We start from the raw sequence: 13,388 nt of genomic DNA on the forward strand, positions 1-13,388 counted from the left end.
ATATTAATTGAGAATTGCTGTCGTTGAAAAATATTTATTTGAAATATTCCAATTTTGGTTGATATCTTACCAATTCAAACATGAAATACATCTGCTTCATGTGGAATTTCACTTATGCGCGTCTTTCAAACAAGGATTGAAATTCCACAAATACCCTCCGTTATCTTCGAGATCCCCTAATAACTGGGGGGTAAATCCGTAATTATCCGCCACAAAAAGTCAACCGATACCAAATGAGCCAATCACACGGTTAAATGCGGCGGATCAAGTATAACAAGCAATTCCCAGAGTTCATATCCTATGCAGTAACTCAAATTTTAAGTTTAGATCAGAACCGTCCAATCAGAATCTCCAATCTCATGCCAAAGCAGATCAGACGGTAGGAATCTAAACTTAAAATCTGGGTCACTGTAGGTCAAATATATTCCTGTCCCGCGGGTCAGCAGACCGCGATTCTCTCTTCTTAATATAGACCTCCTCCACCCCACCAGACCACCACAATTTTCTCGGAGCGGCCACAAATTTCTCTCTGGACGGGTTATATTGACATAACCCCCGAATAAATTGAATTTTCGCATCCCAGTCCATTTTCTTCGGTTTTTTTTTTTTTCCTCATATCTGTCATTCTTCTCTCGAGATCCCGCCATGGGTTCCGAGCTAATCTACCGTGGCCTCAATTCGCAACAACAGGCAGCCTCCAGTTACTCCCCCAAATCCCAGAAGCGTCTCCCATGGCTGTCCCGTCCTGTCCGATATCTCCTCTCCGAGCAGAGACTTCTCTTTGTTCTTGTCGGTATGTTCCTCGCCACACTAGTCTTCCTCTTTGCCCCTAAATCAGGTGCACCCATAGCAGATCATGCCGACCCGCTTGCTCGCAATGTTATCACTGATCTGTCAACGCGAAGTTCCTCCATTGACATGGTCCACCGCTCTGTGTACGAACGAACCTTTGTGGGAGGCAAGATCCCGCTGGGGTTGAAGAGAAAGGGGTTGAGGATTCTTGTAACAGGTGGAGCAGGTTTCGTTGGAAGCCATTTGGTGGATCGTTTGATCGAGAGAGGAGACAGTGTGATCGTGGTTGACAACTTCTTCACCGGAAGGAAGGAGAATGTGATGCACCATTACCGGAATCCCAATTTTGAAATGATTCGACACGATGTCGTCGAGCCGATCTTGTTGGAGGTTGATCAGATCTATCACCTTGCATGCCCTGCATCGCCTGTGCATTACAAATTCAATCCCGTCAAGACAATCATATCCTTTTTAATTCCAATTTTAATCGTGATTTTCGTAGAATTTCAGGATACAGATTTGTTCCAGTTCCACTAGTATTAGTTTATACTTTATACAATAACCAGATCTAATGCAGCTTTTATTTAATTATAATCTGTGTAACGAATTGGTTGCGGATATATTTTTTTTTTCTGTGTGGGGCCTTAACTCGAACAGTTGGCGTGCGCACAAGACAAATGTGGTTGGAACACTTAACATGCTTGGTTTGGCGAAGCGGATCGGTGCGAGGTTTCTTTTGACCAGTACAAGTGAGGTCTATGGTGACCCGTTACAGCATCCTCAGGTCGAAACCTACTGGGGCAATGTTAATCCCATTGGTACGCTTCAATTATACTCACAAAAGAATATTTAACTTTTACTTTTCGTGTAAATTAAAAAGTAAAGCCGAATAAGGTGGTAAACATGCTACTACGGCTACTAGCTAAAATTAAATGAAAAAAAAAATAACGGAAATGTCCATAAACAGACCAAAAAAAATTGTACTTAAAAGTCTGATTTGTAATTAGAAACTATTTTTGGGGATATGAGCAAAATTTACGGGAACAGTTAAATAACTTATCTTCCCGAGAAATGCGTACCGTTGTAACCTTGCATAAAAATGTGCATGCAATGCAGGTGTGAGAAGTTGCTACGACGAGGGTAAGCGTACCGCGGAGACTTTGACCATGGACTACCACCGTGGCGCCAACTTAGAGGTAATCCATTTAATTCAGAATTTTTTTTTAAACCATAATTAGAAAAAGTTTCATTTATGAAACCAACGTGATTATTTTTTTTAACAAAAATTATAAGAATCGAAATGTCATTTTAGTCTTTTTTTTGGAAAGGAATCAAAATGGTAGCTGTTTTTACAGATTTCGAGAAAAAAATATGTTGAAAAATTGTAAAAATAGTTGAGACCGGATTGCTATTTCAGTTCTAAAAAAAAATCTATATATATTTTTGGGACCGAAATGGTATTTTGGTTCTCATTGTTTTTGTAAAAAAAAAAAATTATGTTGGTTTCAAAAGAATCTTTTTTTCTAATTTCTTTAATTCATGTATTTAAGCAGCGTATCTGCTATTAATTAGCTGTATATGTGGCCAATCATTGTCGTTATTTAATTGAACAGCAAATTAATAATTAGTACCTCGTAAAAATAGGTGAGAATTGCGAGGATTTTCAACACGTATGGACCCCGCATGTGCATTGACGATGGCCGCGTTGTTAGCAACTTTGTCGCTCAGGTAAATTTTCTCTTTTGACTTTTATGTATTGTGCTTTGATGTCATCAATTGGAGAATTATTTAATGAGGAGGGTTCAAATGCATCTAAATTTTTGTGCACCCAAATGTACCCTATCTTTCAAATCTTTTTTCTCCCTTTTCAAATTCCGAATAGTCAATCCGAACCGTTAGATACGATCTATATATTAAGATGTACTTGGAGACCAAATTTTACATTTTTTGGATTTTTTTTACTATTTATTAAGCCACTTTGAAAATCGCTGATTTTACATTTTCTGGACCATTGGATCAGCGATTTTTCAAAGTGACTTAATAAATAGTAAAAAAATTCCAAAAAAATATAAAATTTGGTCTCCAAGCACATCTTAATATATAGATCGCATCTAACGGTTAGGATTGACTATTCGGACTTTGAAAATGAAAAAAAAGAATAAGGTGCATTTGGGTGCACAAAAATTTGGGTGCATTTGAACCCTCCTCTTATTTAATTGTTAAAACACCAATCAAACTAATTTGGTTTTCATCTTTTAATGAATAAATATTAGGCGTTGAGGAAGGAGCCCCTGACAGTGTATGGAGATGGAAAGCAAACAAGGAGTTTCCAGTACGTCTCTGATCTGGTAGGCTCTCTTTCGCTGTCTCTAATTTCTTTTTTTTTTGTTATCTGTCTTGTTGTGATTTGGTAGGGGTGTGAAACCAATTAATTACAATTAATCATGTTAACAATTGCATCGCAAAAAATTGTACAAAGGTTGCACATGGTATTGTCAAAGACTTTTTCAATTCTATAAAAATTGTTTCGTTATAATTGCAGAGGATTTCAACCAGCGTATCTTGACACTTTAGTTTAGTACAGTACTAAGTTTGTATCTAGAAAGATTCGTGTAGTTGCTAACAGATGCTTGTTTGGACCATGTGCATCTGTGTGCCGTCCCATCTAACTTTCTACTTTCTTAGTTAGCAATGTTGCCTTTTGGGTACAAACAATTATTTCACATGGAGTTTGGAGTATGTTTATTTTTTGTTGTATATAGTCATACATTTGTTAGGTACAATTCCCATTTCATGTGCATGGGACTATTATCATAATATAAAGTCAGATGCAGGCCCACTGGCCCACTATCTTGTAGTCCAATTATTGCCTAAGTGTTGGTGTTGTAAACCTGGTTCAGGCATTATCATGCATGTTCTAATACGAGGTTGCTTCAACATAATACTAAATACATAAAACAAATTAAATTCAAATTGGTCCACACTTTGCTTGAGCAGAGATATTAATATTTCCACTCCAGTTTGGTACCAAACATGATTTCTTTCTTGTTGTAATTTTGGTCCGTACCAAACATGATTTTATTAATAAATGCTGTTGTTGAGCCACACTAGGTTGGTACCATCTATTGGTACGTCATTTAAATGTATTACCATAAAACCTCATTGGTCCCACCTAACGCTTTTAAAAATAGCATGTTCATCAATTTAATATTCGTACGCATGTCCACATTTGGTTTTTATCACTTGAAAGAGATCCAAATAGTAAATCCGTTATCACATGCTGCCATATAATCTAATGAAGATACTTGTACAGATTGCTTATGACATGCCAGGGAAATTTTACTTTTGGTCTTTTGGAACACACAGATAACCCAAATAACCATACACAGATAATAAATAACCTGTGATTCACATGCATGAACATATTTTTCAAATATGTAAACAGGTCGAAGGATTGATGAGGCTAATGGAAGGCGAGCACGTGGGACCGTTCAACTTGGGCAACCCCGGTGAATTCACAATGCTCGAGTTGGCCAAGGTGGTGCAAGACACAATCGACCCGAATGCGAAAATTGAGTTCAGGCAGAACACAGAGGATGACCCACACAAGCGCAAGCCCGACATCACACGTGCAAAGGAGCAGCTTGGATGGGAGCCCAAGGTCTCCCTTCGCCAAGGTCTCCCCCTCATGGTCACCGATTTCCGCACTCGTATTTTTGGTGACCACGGCTCGTCAGAATCAGGGAAGGCCGGTACAGCAGGTTCATCATAGATGGTACGTAAATTTGGTTGGTTGAATACTGAATTAAGAGGAAAAGGAAATTAAATGTTGAAGGAAAATGTAGGTTTTATAAATCTGTAGGTGCTGGATAGCTACTAGTGGCTAGTTGTTAAGGGAAATTAATTTCTGAGAAGCTACTAGTTAGTGTTATTGCCCTTTTTGTGGTAGTAAAATGTTTTTCTTTTTCTTTTCTTTTTTTGTTGTCGTGATTTTTATAAATGTTATTTTTTTGTTACTTAATTGTGTTTTTATTATCAGTTGTTTGGAGGAGGGTATAATATCTGTCGTTTTCATTTTTATTATGTGATGAAAGGTGGAAAAATTAATATTATTTTTTAAATGCCTCATAATATAAGGTTGATAAGATGACCTGGCCCTAGGGGTGTAAGCGGATCGGATAATATCCGGATCAGAATATGGAAGATTACTTAAATTATCCGATCCATATCCGTATCTGAAAAATTATAACGGATAATGATACAATAAGATTTTTAACTATCTGTATCCGACTGTTTACACTTTTAAACCACAACAAATGTTCGTTCTTAAATTGATTTATTAAATTGCATATTGTACCAATAATTTATTAAATTGCATATAGATATATATTTTATGAATAATATAACACTATGACATAATTAGTGACTAATATTTTAATAATATAATAGATGTTTATTAAAACAACAAGCTAATTATGAAAAATATCCGTATCCGTAACATTTAATATCAAATTCATATTGTATCCGAGACTATCCGTATCCGAAAAATTATATCGGATACAAATACGGTAACACCACTATCCGATCTGTATCCAACCGTTTACACCCCTACCTGTCCCAAGAACCATTGTCAATTTCTCTCTTCAACAGAGCTTGTTGCTGTTCACTTTTTATTTTATATATATATGTGTCTAATCTGAATTCTCCTTTTCATATACGACCTAAGCACATATTCTAAATCAATCACTGTGCACTAACAAAATATCTCAGCACAATCAGCGTATTGGCACAGTTTTACATCATTTATACAATAAATTAATATCACTATATATAGTCAACAGAGTTTATTACAATTGAAATATAGGTTTTTTTTGTTCTCACAAGCACACATATAAATGCAAGTACAAAATCAGTAATTTTGTACCTATCTAAAAAATAGTAAAAAAAAATCTAAAAAATCTAAAATTTGATCTCGAAGCACATTTTAACATGTATATCATGTTGAGCGGTTCAAATCTTTTGTTTGAACTTTAAAATCGAAGATAAAGATGAGATATGATTGAGGCATGAAGTAACGGGGCATTTGAGCCCTCATTTTTATAAAACCCTTGACAACATTATAAACAACTACGGTCGATTGGTACAAGGATGTCCTTTATATATTTCCGCGATGAATTGCACTGATTGAAATGGGGCTGTGTCTTTGTGCTAACAATATTTTTCATTATTCAAACATATATAGTTCTTGAGTACGGTTAAAATGCCTCATTAGTTTTGTGCCTCATTATGCTTCAACATCATTTATCTCTATTTTCAAAGTCTAAATAATCAATCTGAACCGTCCAACATGATCTTCATATTAAAATGTGCTTGGATAACAATTTTTAGAATTTTTTTTACTAATTGTCTAGAGAGGTACAAAATCACTATTTTTGAATGGTCCAGAATCTTTTAAAAACAACGATTTTGTACCTATCTTAAAAAAAAGCAAAAAAAATATAAAAAAATATAAAATTTTGAGCGGTTAGAATCGACTGTTTAAAATTTAAAGAAAAAGAGAGATAATGATATTGGAGCATGATGAGACACAAAACCAATGAGGTATTTTAACCCTACTCATGGTTCTTTGCATTTTGGCTTCAGTTCAGGCAGTGCTTGTTCCAGGTCTATGAAATCACATGTAAATTATTACAAGCTGGTTGTTTATAAATTATAATGGGGTTATCCTTATAGTATGCAAATCAAATCTCATATTATGAAAGGAATCTGTGCTCTGCAAGTTATGCAAATCAGTTATGCAAGGTATATATGCTACAGTTTACTTGATTCCATCCTCGAATAATATACCCAGTAGGGGGTGATTGCTTTTAACTTGGCGCATTAGATTCTCTTGAGATGAATGTGAGACTTGTGAAGTGTGGCAAGTGATTGATTGAATTATTGTCAAACATATATAATTTGATATGTCAAATTATATATGTTCCTAAACTGAATTTAGAGTAGGTTCAATGTCAATCGGATCTACTTTGGTTTGATGGGCATAACAACTACCTGATTTGCATCAAGATGCATGCACTCTGCTTTAAAATCTGTGTGTTTGCTTCATTTTCTGTATGCACAGATTTTAATGCAAATCGGATGGTGTTGGAGCTCATTGGACTCAAAGGTAGGTCCCATGTCCATCGGACCTACTCCGTTCTCTCCTGAACTTTATTTAATGGCCCATGTCCAACCCGGCCCACGAAACATTGTAAATTTCTCTCAGCAACATAGTTTGTTAGCTTGTTGCTGTTCACTTTTTATTTTATATATATGTCTAATCTGAATTATCATTTTCATCTACAATCTCAGCACCTTTTTTAAATCAATTACTATGAACTAACAAAAGATCTCAACACTAACCACGTATTGGCACAGATATATATCATTTATACATAAAATACCATTATACAGAAACAGAGCTTATTACAGTTGAATTATAGGTTTATTTCATTTAAATAACTAAAAATAACATCATTTCCTGAGAAATTAGCAGACAGTTCTCACAAGAAGCAACAATATCACGATAATACATATATAAACGCAAGTACTAAATCCGCAAAGTCGTCTTTCCTTGCGATTGTTTTACAAAATCCTCGACAGCATTCTAAACATAGCTGCGGTCAATTGGTACCAGTATGCCCTTTATCTAGCTGTTTCATTATCTACGATTTGCGCTGATTGAAACGGGGCTGTCTTCCTTTTTGCTAACAAGATTTTTCAATAACCATAGAGAAGTGGGTTAACAGTTGATTGTTGTTTAATTAGCAAAAGAGGTTCTCAGGGAATATTTTAGGTGTATATGGAAATCAGAAATTGAAACCTCGCACTGGTTACTGACACACTGTTTTTTTTTTTTTTTATCCCCTGAAGAAAAGTCAACAGTTCTTTGTTTGAGTAAGGTTCTGATAGTTATCTTTTATATTCTACCTTTTTACTCATTCAATCTCACTTCAATCAAATCAGTGCTGTAATAAATGCTAAAATGGTACTAAGTATAACTTCAAAATGGTATTTCTATTTCATCACTTGTCCCCTACCCATCTTCAACAATTGTGCAGATTAAATTTGGAATATTGAATTGTAATATCAGAAAATGGAACAAAATCATGTTCATCAGGTATGAAATAAATTTATAAGTTTTGAAATAGAACATGATGAAAAAAATCAGTTACGACTCACAAACCTCCTGAACGGATAACTAAACACGTTATATAGAACAATAGGCAATATGCAAAAACATCTAGTTTTGATTTATACAGAACCAAAAATCACAAAAAACAGAAACTACATGTACATTCAATAACTGTTGAAATACAGGGTCTGCCAGGATCTGACAAGTCCTGACGTATCTAGTCGGCAGTGAGATACTCAAATTACGTATAAAACAATAGACAGGAAAAAAAATATTAAATCCCTTAAATAAACAGGGTTTGTACCAGTCCAATAAAAACCAGTCTAGACTTTTTTAGTACAAAATTAGACCAGCACAAATCCCGGCCGAGCATAACAAAAAAGACCTTGCACAAAATTAGGCAGAGAATTTGACTCCTTCATCATCCGCTGAACTGCCCTTGAATATTACTGCTTTGCCCTTCTGCTCAAGCAACTTAAGTGCACGAATCAATACACCTCTATCAATTCCCGCAAGTTCTGAAAATGTTTAAAATAAAACAAAATGAAGTATTGCATTGAAACCCAGGAATTAAAATTTTGGAATAGCTAACATAACAGTTCTATCTCCTATGCGGGGATAAGCATCCACTTCTTTTCTTATAGACATTTCGACCGAGATGAAGCATAAATCCAATAATTACCCTAAATTGAGTCATAAGACCTAAACTAAGCACAATTCAAATAAATACATGCCAATATTAGGGTTTACCAGTTCCACGGGTTTCAAATCCCGAGCGAATGTCTTCAACAGTCGTGACACCATCTTCAAGCCCATTATCTCTAACCTAATTGAAAGCATACAGAATTTATTCATTAAACAAAATTTATGCTATAATGAATTGAACAAATTTGGTTGGAGATCACATAACTTCGCCTTTTATAACAAGTCGTTTGGTCCCATTTAGGTCTTCATCTAAATAAAACTAATAGTGCAAGAACATTGTACTGACACATGCTTTTCTGATGTGGACAACATTTTTCTCGACATGGCCATATTTTGCTGATGTGGACGTAATTTCTGCTTGTGTGGACAGTGATGTCACTGTTGGTTCTTGGATGAATAGCTAACGGAGTGAATTGATTGGAACAATACTGAAGCTCCAAGATTTGGGAGTAAAGTTAAAAGTTCAGGGACCAATTTGTAATTAGGGATGTAAATACGTGACGTGACGTGCCATGTTGTACCGTGTTGTGGCCAAATTAGGATGGTCGGTCATAGCACGTGAATGGTCATAGCACGTTAGACATTTGGTCAAGTTTAAATATTTTTTTCGTGATTTAAGTTAGTTTATTCAAAATTCACCATTAGATCAAAGATCTAACAATCCTGATCACACGTGACTCGCGGGACCACGTGCCGTGCTATGACCATACCCTTCATGTGTTGTGCCATGTCATGCCAATTTTCTGAAGGATGGTCACATCACGCAAATGGTTCATGTGCCGTTACGGAACCGTGCCGTGACAGGTCCGGTCACGGCATGACTTTTTTACATCCCTAGATGTAAGTAAGCCAATTACAAACCAATTCAGTTTCCACTTACTCCCTAATTCATTGGAAACACCCAAAAATCCATATATCAAAGCAAGACCAAAAAATGAAATTCACTAGAAAGCCAGTACTGGTATCTACAGGCCATGTGCCCCAGTACCTGCTGATACAACTTCTTTGATGTATAATAAATCAGAATTAATTACGAATTATGCGCAACTTGCAGAAACAACGGATCCCACTTCTTTTCTCAAAAAATTAGCATTACTGATACCCTTCTTCTCCGCCTCGGTAAAACTTGATATGACCACACAAACACTGCAATGGAGATGGACTTCCACAAAGACCTTCTCCTGCTCGTCCGCGTATAGAATGATGCAGGAATCAGGAGTGCATTCGGAATACCATGGGGTATTATGGAAACTTAAAATTCCGACAAAAGTACGCATCTTTCTATGGCTATTAATGAATGACAGAGTCCTCACGCAGGAGGTACTGGTGTTGAGAGGTTGTACGATATCACAGGGATGCTTGCTATGTAATAACGGGATAAGTGAGACCTCGGATCACCTAATGCGGACATGTAGATATTCAACAAACTTCTGGGTGGGCCTACTCGCACATCAAAACCTCCCGTCAGGAACGGGCAACACTCATGTTGGTATCTGGTGGGATGGCAGACATAGCCTGTCAGGCCAAAGCAAACACAGATGGGATGTGACCTAGGCGGCAGGATCGTGGGCTATTTGGAAGGAAAGAAATAGAAGAACCTTTACCCAAAAGAGCAAACCCGAGATTAATTTAATTAATGATGTAGCAATGGATGCACATAATTGGGTGCTATTTAGCTAGATGCAACAGTGCGAGGGGAGGTCTGGGTGTCATTGGAGATTTCTTAATTTTAATATCAGAACTTTTTAAGAGTTGAGCTAATTTGTAATTTAATATGGATACGGGGATCTTCTCATCCTGGTAGCCACTCTGTACAGTTTTTTTAACATCAATATATCTTAATGGAAATCTCCACTAACCTTAAAAAAAAAATCAGAATTAAACTCAAAAAATAGCAAAATACGTACAAATCTGAGAATATGATCAGCCCAATCTTGAATTCTCAGCCAAAGAATTAGGCATTTCTTATGGCCTTTGTCCATCCACTCCGCACGCCCTGTAAGCAATATATGAATTGACATCAGTAATATGCTAAAATCTTTTATAAAATTTCTAAAATTGAGAGAAAACATTTATATAGGAAGTTCTAACCATCATTAACCAAAGCAGAAAGAAAAACCACCTTAGCTTCATGAGACAGAGATCCTACAAATCAAACCAATAAATTTCAAAATTTTAACATATTGCAAATGCACCAGTACAATTAGGCAGGTACAATAGTATAATTAGGTATAGATCCAAATTTAAAATATTTAAAAACCCAAGAAAAACTGTCGTACGTATTATGGTAGAAAAGTAATGCTATACTGGCACAAAATTTGACTGCGCTGATCTGTACTATTGACCCATGTTTAAACAAGTAATGAACAGAATACATACTTTCAATGGCAGGATTGGAAAATAGAGAGAAATCTTCTTCTAGAGAGATTACGAAAATCTTTTGATTTTTACAGAAATCGAGGATCAAATCCTTCCAGAGTTGCACTTGCTTTTCACGTGTTTCTTTTACAGGCTGCAGTCTGAAAACAAAAAAGGCTTTTCAATTATTCTTATAAAAGAATGACCAACGCTACTAAAAATGTAAACAACACTGAAATAGCCCTTTGAATTGAACAATTAGAAATATATAAGGAAAATAAAAATTGATTACGTGAAATAGGGTGGATAGTTAAAGAACGGGGGCAGCTTGAAGTCGCCCAATTTCTGCATCTGCAAGAACTATTATGCCCTATAAAAAAAAAACAAAATCTCTCCGTCAAGCTCAGTCTAAATAGAAACTACCACCTTTCAACTCAATACTCTTCGTTTATTGCCATGACCGAAAGCTTGCTTAGTTAGAACAATTACCAGAACAGGAAGGAAGAAGAAGATAAGAAGGGTAATTTTGTCTTTTAACCTCAGCAAATTATTTTCTCGCAAATCCAACACCCTTTTGTCCAGAATCTAAATGGTCTCTTTTTATTCACTTTAAATCACGTCGATTGAACTCCGCTCCTTCTCGCCTTCTCTTCCGATCACGAAACTAGCAAAAACAAGTTCTAATTTCCTTTGGAATGAATTGGTTTCGATTGGGAAAGGGAAGGAGAAAAGAAGAAGTGAACATAATATCCGAAAGGGGAAGTATTTGTATTTGGTTCATTAACTGGGCCTAAATTTAAAAAGAACTTTTTAATTTGATCCAGACTTGCCCATTAAATCTACCATTATTAACCACATTCCAACGGGGCACGGGCCCAACTTTCAAATCGGCTAAAGATTTTAATTGAACAGTTGTGGGTTTCATACAGCGTATGCAAGTCCGTGCAATTAGGGGTGTTTACTTAATTTCAAGAATTGGTCTAATAATCATCGCCTCCATCCACCACATAATCAGATTTGCTACTGGCACAACAAGCATACACAGTTTGATTTCAACTCCATTCAACTGTATACAATTTTACCTCTTTAACTTCTTTTTCCTATTTTTCTCTAATTAAAATATCACAAAAAGAAAATCGAGTGAGAAGTAGGATCCAAATTTGTACTGAATCAAAATCATTTGCTTATGCACAGTTTCTCCCATGTTATGTCAATTTTTGAAGGATTATGTTGTTATGAGAAGGAGAGTGAGGCATTATTTTATACTTCTAGTTTCATCAAATATGTAATACGAATCATTTTATGCATAATTTAGTTTTGTACCACTAACAAAAGCAGCCCCAAACATCATAGTATGCATAATCAGTTTTAACAACAGTATCACAAAATAACCCATACTGCCTTGACCAATCATACTAGCTTTAAAATACATTGATCTACGTACCTTTTTATGATTTAAAAGAAAGGAAGATTTGGGAGCAACTTAACAAGCTCAAGGACAGTTAATGATGCCAAGTGGACCTCTGTAATCTCTCACAGTTGAACTGCATTAAAACAAACAAGAAAAGGTTAATTGAGTGGGATATGAACTAAATCCAGAAATTTGTCCAGTAAATAACTGATTTAAGCACCTTTGTGGCTTTATCAAATCCCCATTATGCTTAGATGATTAGAAACAAGAAAGATCAAATAAAATCGGTACAATACTTCTCATCATATGTGCTCTACGATACTGGTATGGAAATAGACCTCTGAGTTGAACATTAGTAATTGATCCTTAACTTTTTTTCTGTTAGAATAGTTGTCCTGTGAAATGGCTATGTATACCATTTTCACAAAATGCAGAAACCCCGTGATCTAGTAAAACCCAACATCATTAGTTTTTAAAACCAATATATGGTTCTACCTTATTTCCATCTTTCACGTGGACATTATTTTGGGACTTAGTAAAGTATACAACTCACTGATAGGAACAATGCTCATCAGAAGCAAAAAAGTGGCTCGAATTGACCAGCTTATTTGAGAATTTTGTTGAATGATCCTGTCGCCTCTAATGTAATTCACTTGCAAATTTTAACTTTTCAGATTCGCTTTCAATCAATAAAAACAGCTTCTTCTACTCCTTTCACTCAGTCCAGTAAAGTTCTACATGTATATTGACAAAGTATATGTATATGGATAAGTTTGGAAATTACAGCTGGATATTGGTTAATGCAATGCAGTTAGATGCGATCGCTTCTGAGTTGGTTTCATTATTTGTGCATAATTTACATGCCTCAAATTATGGTACTTTACCAGTTGGTGCAATACAACTATGGCATAAAGGTGCTTAATTCACTTATTATTTGATCAAGCCATA

The 13,388-nt window shown here is 35.7% G+C and overlaps 2 protein-coding genes across 2 annotated transcripts; one reads left to right on the forward strand and one right to left on the reverse strand.

The window, feature by feature from the left end:
* Positions 1-500: 500 nt before the first annotated feature.
* LOC144555538 (UDP-glucuronic acid decarboxylase 2-like) lies at positions 501-4,813 on the forward strand. Its single transcript, XM_078303917.1, has 6 exons — positions 501-1,254; positions 1,463-1,610; positions 1,909-1,988; positions 2,437-2,520; positions 3,066-3,140; positions 4,238-4,813. The coding sequence occupies exons 1-6, from the start codon at positions 646-648 to the stop codon at positions 4,562-4,564; spliced, it is 1,323 nt and encodes a 440-aa protein (XP_078160043.1). The 5' UTR covers positions 501-645; the 3' UTR covers positions 4,565-4,813.
* Positions 4,814-8,063: 3,250 nt separating this feature from the next.
* Positions 8,064-13,145, reverse strand: VPS25 (E2F/DP family winged-helix DNA-binding domain-containing protein). The gene is made up of 8 exons (XM_078304311.1): positions 12,994-13,145; positions 12,474-12,573; positions 11,322-11,399; positions 11,051-11,190; positions 10,763-10,816; positions 10,579-10,667; positions 8,717-8,792; positions 8,064-8,484 (listed from the first exon to the last, which is right to left on the reverse strand). Exons 3-8 carry the CDS (start codon positions 11,378-11,380, stop codon positions 8,363-8,365), a joined length of 540 nt encoding a protein of 179 aa, XP_078160437.1. The 5' UTR covers positions 11,381-11,399; positions 12,474-12,573; positions 12,994-13,145; the 3' UTR covers positions 8,064-8,362.
* Positions 13,146-13,388: the final 243 nt, after the last annotated feature.

The sequence above is a fragment of the Carex rostrata genome, chromosome 6, assembly GCF_964058835.1.
Source record: "Carex rostrata chromosome 6, lpCarRost1.2, whole genome shotgun sequence".
Classification (NCBI taxonomy): Eukaryota; Viridiplantae; Streptophyta; class Magnoliopsida; order Poales; family Cyperaceae; genus Carex; species Carex rostrata.

Coding starts and splice junctions, on each gene's coding strand:
- LOC144555538 (XM_078303917.1), top strand. CDS start 646: ATGGGTTCCGAGCTAATCTACCGTGGCCTCAATTCGCAACAACAGGCA. Junction 1,611..1,908: donor GGGCAATGTTAATCCCATTG/GTACGCTTCAAT, acceptor CATGCAATGCAG/GTGTGAGAAGTTGCTACGAC. Junction 2,521..3,065: donor TTAGCAACTTTGTCGCTCAG/GTAAATTTTCTC, acceptor AATAAATATTAG/GCGTTGAGGAAGGAGCCCCT.
- VPS25 (XM_078304311.1), bottom strand. CDS start 11,380: ATGCAGAAATTGGGCGACTTCAAGCTGCCCCCGTTCTTTAACTATCCA. Junction 10,817..11,050: donor TTCCAATCCTGCCATTGAAA/GTATGTATTCTG, acceptor TTTGATTTGTAG/GATCTCTGTCTCATGAAGCT. Junction 8,793..10,578: donor CTGATCATATTCTCAGATTT/GTACGTATTTTG, acceptor GCTTTCAATTAG/GTTAGAGATAATGGGCTTGA.